The sequence below is a fragment of the Rissa tridactyla genome, chromosome 5 (genome assembly GCF_028500815.1).
Source record: "Rissa tridactyla isolate bRisTri1 chromosome 5, bRisTri1.patW.cur.20221130, whole genome shotgun sequence".
In the NCBI taxonomy this organism is placed as follows: Eukaryota; Metazoa; Chordata; class Aves; order Charadriiformes; family Laridae; genus Rissa; species Rissa tridactyla.
The window spans coordinates 52,888,169-52,894,837 of record NC_071470.1 but is presented as its reverse complement, the minus strand read 5'-3'; the positions used below and the strand labels follow the sequence as shown (position 1 = coordinate 52,894,837).

The following is a 6,669-nucleotide window of genomic DNA, read 5'->3' as shown; positions in this document are numbered from 1 at the left end:
ATTCACCAGGTTTGCGAGACCCTGCAGTCAGCTAGAAAAGGGCAGACCTTTAAAAACCCATCCCCTGTATGCCTGGATTACTGCAAGCTTTTCCCAGGGCGCAAGGTAGCTTTATTTTATTTTCCTCCCAGTGCAATTTCTCATGAGTTATACGGGCAGAAGACAACTGCTCAGACTGTTCTCCCTGAGCCCAGGACACCGCTGCTCCTCAATGAAGTGTACTACTAACACAAGGCTCCTCCATTTCCCTGGCTTCACTGCTAAAACTGGGATGTGGGCAATCTCAGCCCCCTGGCTCCTGTAATTTAGTTGCACTTAACAGGCAGGAATTCTTCTCAGGAGGGCGGGCATGGGCAGCCCCGCAGTACCAGCTCACATGGCTGTCCCTTGTGGCTACTGGGGACGGAGCTGGGGACTCGCAGGTTACTGAGCCACAACCCGACGTCCTGAGTCCGGACGAAATACTGGGCATTGCTCAAGTACATCGAGCAGGGCAAAGAGCTGCAGCCGAGCGCCAGTGACAGGCTTACTCCATCCAAAAGCCACTGGACCTTTGGCAACACGGGGGGAGAACTACTTTTTTATTATTATTTTATGATTATCTTCTCTGTAATAGGAAGAGGTAGATTATATATGAAGAGGACTTGGAGCTGTGACGTAAAGGGAGGATCTGTATCCCAAGGGGTACAAGGCATAAATTCTTCAACGGTAACTTTGGCCACCATGTGGTCCCACAGCCAAAAAGAGCTGAGCTGCAGGGAGGGCTGGTTTCTGCAAAATTAAGATGCCCACACACAGTCACTGCTTTAGATTTCCTGGTGTCTGTCTGCCCTTCCTTTTGCATACTTAGCTCTCACAGGAGACAAGCTCTTTTCTGTCTATCCCACCGTTCCCACCCTGTCTACATGTATTGCCAGACTCAAGTTTCCTCTGGTTTCTGACACCCCTGTGGGCTGGGTCTGCCATAGCCTGCGCTCTCGGCATTGGCCCAGCAGCTCCCTCCTTATCTTCAGGGACTTTTCCTTCAGGTACCTCACCTCTAGCTGTTCCTCCTGAGACTCCTGGAAGTGGCTGCTCCGGTGTTGCTGCATTTGAAGGTGGGACTGGAACTCTCCTTCCTAGGCAGTGAAAGGCACGGTTCGGTGTGTTTCACGAGGAAGCAGAGCTCCGATTTTGGCAGGGGAAGGTAGCATGACTCTCCCAACCTCGAATGGAAGCAAAACAGTCCCAACGCCGCCTGCAGCTGCAGAAGATATGGGTAGCCAAGCCCAAGGCTAAATAATAGCCATGCACCTAGCAAGGTGGAGAGGAAAGAAAATGAGAACAGAGCCTAGGACTGCCCCAAAAAGCCATACCTAGAAAGTTAGGGGGAAAAGCAAGCAATCAGGATGGGAGGAACAGAGGGCAGCTGCAGAAACACCTATCTGAGCAGCATGCTGGAGAAGGTGCAGCCCAGATGTGCTGCGCTGGAGCATCAGATCACCTTCAGCAGTGTGCGCCAAGGGGAGCAGAAACAGCCCCAAAACTATGGGATACCACGACAAGCCACGGACAACATGCAGCAAGCACAGGGCTCCCTCGCCTAGACGTAGCCTGGCCAAGGGACTGTGGAAACGTTGCTGGAGAATAACCAAACGCTCCACCGCTAATCACGGGTGGCCTGGGGCAAAGCAGGAGGGCTGCAGAGTCTGTGTTAGTCATCGGCAAGACGCGGTTCAAGGGAAAAATGCTGTTTACACGCTTCTCTGAAAATAACTGGCAAGGTAATTACACGTTAGGAAATGCCGAGCTGAATGCTGCATGCTGAAACACAGCACTGCAGAACGAGAAGACAGCTCAGGCCGTAAATACAAACACATACAAATATCTCTATGTACGTAGAGATACATACGCGCTGATGTCCCTCAGCACTAAGCGATGCCACGTTTCAGCTGATGCGGTGTATGTAGGCTGCAACTTTTTTTTTTGCTGAAGCACGGGGCTGGAAAATTTATCTTCCGTCTGTGCAGATTACCTCCTGTGCCATTAAAACCAGTAGCTGCAATTCATAAATATGTGGGGGAAAGAAAGGGAAGGAGGGGGGGCCTCACAAAAATATTATGTATAGATTTACATAATCAGCCACAAAATGCGGGTGACTGCTCTATTAGTGATAACACCATTTTAATTACTATTTCTCTCTTCACTGAGTTGTGAAAGGGGTGATGCTTTCTTATGCCAATGGGAACATATGCAACATCTTACTGTTTGCTTGTTTGCTCAGAGGAAAAATCTTATTAAAAATAAATAAATAAAATGAGGCATGGTCAAAATAATCTAGCCAGTGAAATGAAACCCAAAGATAGTGCTTTTCAAGCACACGAAAAGTAAACAGAAGTAAAAGCAATCTCTTTCATGGGGAGATGGAAACAATTTTATTTAGGGGAATGTTAAAACAACCATATACAATTTGAACAAATACAACGTTAACAGTTTGTTCCCCAGGTTTTCTAATTACAGTATTTACAGGTTTAATAAGGCACTGGTTCTCAAAAAAGAACACAAATTCGTTTCTTAGTCTTTACATCGTCAACCTTTTCTTTAACAGAAATATCTTTGTGCTAAAGAAAGGACAGCAGTTGATAGATGGCATCTCTTTTCCTTTTTGGGTGTGGCTTTTTTTCCATTTTCTCCCACTTACCTATGCCATTTCATCTATGCCAATAAGTCACTAAACTAAACTTCCTTCATTGATTTGCATTTGAAAACTGGATTTGCAGACCTGCGGGCACTGAAGCCACGATTATCTCCGCCACTGACTTCCATGCCCTAATCAACGGTGCACTGTGCAGCTACCAAAATCTGGAAGTGACATTAAAAGGCCACACCTGGCAAAATAAATGTCACTGTACATGCTGAAACCATAATAATTAAATGTTGAGTGCTGCATAAAGTCAACCATGCAGGTGGTAACTCGAATGTCACAGTGCTAGAACAAACGACTTCCCAGATTGCCTCAGGCTGTTCTCTGGCCTTATTACTATCCCTTTACAATAGCATCAATTACAGCGGGTAGGAGATTTGAGGGCAAAATCTGGCCTTCCAAGTGCTGGAAGAAAATGGGCAGGCACTAGTTGCACAACTGCAGACCCTTTGCTTTCTCAGAGGTGTGTCTCCTCATATACACATATATATATATATTTATTTTCCTATGTAGCACCGTTGCAGTGATTTGTCATTTATGTATTTTCATAAATAAATATTATGTTTTATTTAGTGCTTTATCATCCGTAATAGTTTACTCTTAATCCACATACTGGAGTTATTCCAGACTCCTAACTGAATATATATATATATTTTTATATATATATAAAAACACATAAACCCGAACATTTAACTATTACACCTTATATTACCTATCAACCAGTATCTTAGATCCCTTTCTTTTGGACCAAAAAAAGTAAGACTTGCTCAGAAAACCAGCAACCGTCCCTTTCTCTCGCAACACACTGTCAGCAGGTGTCGGGGGCATCGCCAGCTGGCAATTACCCTCTGAAACATTTCTGGGGAGAGCCATGATAATATTTTTTAAAAAAACAAACCTATTTGAGGAAAGCAGATGTGAAAAGACACCTAAACACAGCAGGGAAGAGGCATCCCTGCTGCGGGACTGCTTACCCAGGACCCACAGGGAGCGGGCTCGGAGGTGGGACTGACTGAGCCCACCCTTGACCACTGTCCAAAGCCAAAGGTCCCATCCCCATCCGCTTCGTCGGAGACGAGAAACCCCAGTTCCTCGGGGCTGCGCGGGTTCTTATGAAAGGGCATGAAGGCGAACAGAGTGTGAGTAGAAACCCCATGGCTCCATCCACCAAGACAAAAAGACGAAGAGAGGCTGGGCTGTTCTACTCATTTTGGGCCACAAATCTTCCAGCCAAGGTGGCCAAGCAGAGGAGCCAATTCCGCTCCCAGCCAGGCAAGCGCGCTGTTTATTAAGGACAGGGGAAGCCAGCATCATCCCTCTTGAGGCCAGGGTTCAGAGTACTGTTAACCCCCAGAGATTTCTTTTTGTACTGCTCAGTTATTTTTGGGTACAGGCAGGGAAAGTGCACTGCGGAATAAACACTCTAATTAACGGAAATCCTCTGATTAAACTTTTTAACACCTATAATCATGTAAGTCTTGCTGGTTCTCTTGAACCTGCACATTTTTCTCTGTTAGCTTGAAAGTATAAAATGGTAATTTTTGCAACTAGAAATAACCTTCAGGGAGCTGTGAAGCTAAACCCCAATTATATACCTACCTACCACAAATAAATCAGTTTTATCCAAAAAACGGAAAAAAGAAGCATTACAGAAATGCTGAGGCTAAATCCAGCGTGGCAATTATTTCAGTTCTGAAATAGGCTTAGCATAATCAAAGCGCACTTGTAAGGACTTATTTCAAAATTAAACTGAACGCTATCTAAGTGAAACAGGACATAGGCAGGCAAAAAAATTTCAAAAAATAAAATAAAAGAAGGGTAAAGAAGGGTAAAACGGTAACTCCCATACAGCTCAGCTTTGATAACCTGACAAAGAACAGAGACCTTTCCAAAGAAAATACTTCACGGGGAATATTTTACCTCTCATTTCCCCTTCTGTAGTTTTAACATTGCGGCAACTGCTGCAGCCCCAGGAGGGAGGAATGGGGAAAGACAGTAAGTAAGTTTCCCGTGGCTCTTTTCCTCTAAAAGTTCCTCTTGCTGGAAATCACGATGCTTTGCAGCCCCACTGTGGTGGCAGAGCCTGTCACTACCACGCGGTGCCCGGTTCTCATCGCCCACCCAGGTCCCATGCTTCTCCCCTCTCAGCTTCCTACTGCAGCCATGAGGCATCGCGTCTCCTTAAAGAAAAATCACTGCCACCCCAAAAACAGGAATTTTTGAGGTCTTTAACTTTCCCTTAAGAAAGGGAACAAAGATTATATTTTTTTTTCAACTGTGGTTGTAGATGGATAACTCCCTTTTACACAGATGAAAGAGTAATTTTTTCTTACAAGGAACTTCCTCTTACCCAGTGGTTGTGTATGTAGGTCAGAGCAGTTTTGCGCTCACCAGCAGATCCAAACGTGTACTTTGTCTTCACTCACACACATAATACTTTATTTTGCAGTGGGCGGAAAGAAAGAGAAGAAAAAAAAGCCAAGAAAAGGGGCACTTGTTTATCATCCTGGTACCATACCCATCAGATTTCCTGGAAACATGAAGAGCTTCTCCAAGTCACACCGAACCATATTCATATGGCTCACGATTATCTCAAATGACGCATGACCTCCACTGGGACAGGCCACCCACAGGAACCCGGCCACCCATGCTAATGATGGCAGGGATGTAATTGGGCTCCACTCACACACACGGGGCCATGGAAAGTCATCTCCGCAGGTAGGCGGCTTATAAGATGGTTTCCATTAGAGCTCCTCTGAGCTGCACAGACCCACTCTCCGTATTTTTTAAATGCCGGAGTGCAATAGTCTCTTTATAAATGAAAAAGTCGCTTTGCTTTCATTTTCAGCACAGTTTCCTCCATATTTTTTTTTAATGTAACAATATACATCTTTTTTACTTCTAACCAAAAAGTTTTATTTTCATAAAATTTAAAGCAGTATCTTTTTAAACAATCAAAATAATAATAATTACAATAATAATAATAAAATAATAAGTGGCTTTCATGGAAAGCAACATGCATAATCTTAAACCAGTTACTAAAACTGTATTTTCCCGTGTAAACAAGGGCAGACAAGCCTCTTCCAATCTTCTATGTCAAAATTCAGCTGATTTTTGCAAAGGATAGTCTCCTCAAAAGCTGTCAAACAAACTTACAGCTGCTCTTAAGCATGACTGTTTTCAAGATACTTAATAGCAAAGACTTTCGATACCTCTTCAGGACTTCTGCCTGCACGAGAAAGTCTATTTCCATGGGCCTTCAGGAGAGCTGCCTCTGGCTGAGTCAGAGTTTAATGTCCTGCGATTCTGACATTTTGGCAAGTGTTTTCTTGACCCGCAGGGCTGTGAGCCGGGAGGCAGGATTGTGAGCCCAGCACTCCATCATCAGCTTCCCCATCTGCCGTAGGCACTGCGGAGAGAAATGGGAAAGAAAGTCCCACCTGGGTCAGTGGAAGAGGAGACTGCAGCTGGTGGTAATGCCGAAAAACTGAAGGGAAAAGGTCTTTTCTAAGGGCAGCCAAAAAAAAAGCAATATGCTGGCTGGTATTGCTTTTCAAGAGCTTTTTTTTTCTGTATATTAAGGAGAGTTCAACAAACATGGCAATTACTCTTATAATTTATGACAAGTTACAGTCTAGACTTGGCCGTGCGCTCCACAAAAGCACTTTTCTTATTTCCTCTTCCCCAAACCTGGGCAGCCTGACCCGCTGCGCAAGCGTGGCTCTGTACAGAGCGCCCTTTGCCGTACAAAGTCAGTGGAATCCATTTCCCTCAGCCAGCGACCGGCCCCCGGGACTGCAGCCCAGGGTTAGCACGCACCCCCGGCTCCCGTCCAGCTCGCCCCCTGCGAGCACCCGGCTTGGCTCTGGCCAGTCCCGCTCCATCCTCTGCTCGCTGCCGAAACATAGACAGACCCTCCTCTGGCTCCCAGCAACAACTCTCTTGCTGTCAGCATCTCCAGATGGCAGCAATCATCCAGATTGCCT

General features: G+C 45.4%; 1 protein-coding gene across 8 annotated transcripts in view; it reads right to left on the bottom strand.

Moving 5' to 3' along the window:
- Positions 1-2,420: 2,420 nt before the first annotated feature.
- The window catches only part of BMPR1B (bone morphogenetic protein receptor type 1B), a 260,659-nt gene continuing 256,410 nt past the window's right edge, over positions 2,421-6,669 (bottom strand). For all 8 annotated transcript variants that reach the window (XM_054203330.1, XM_054203331.1, XM_054203332.1 and 5 more), the window contains one exon: positions 2,421-6,092. In XM_054203330.1, the coding sequence (XP_054059305.1) occupies positions 5,967-6,092 (126 nt within the window). In that variant the 3' untranslated portion in view covers positions 2,421-5,966. The remainder of the gene's footprint in view (positions 6,093-6,669) is intronic.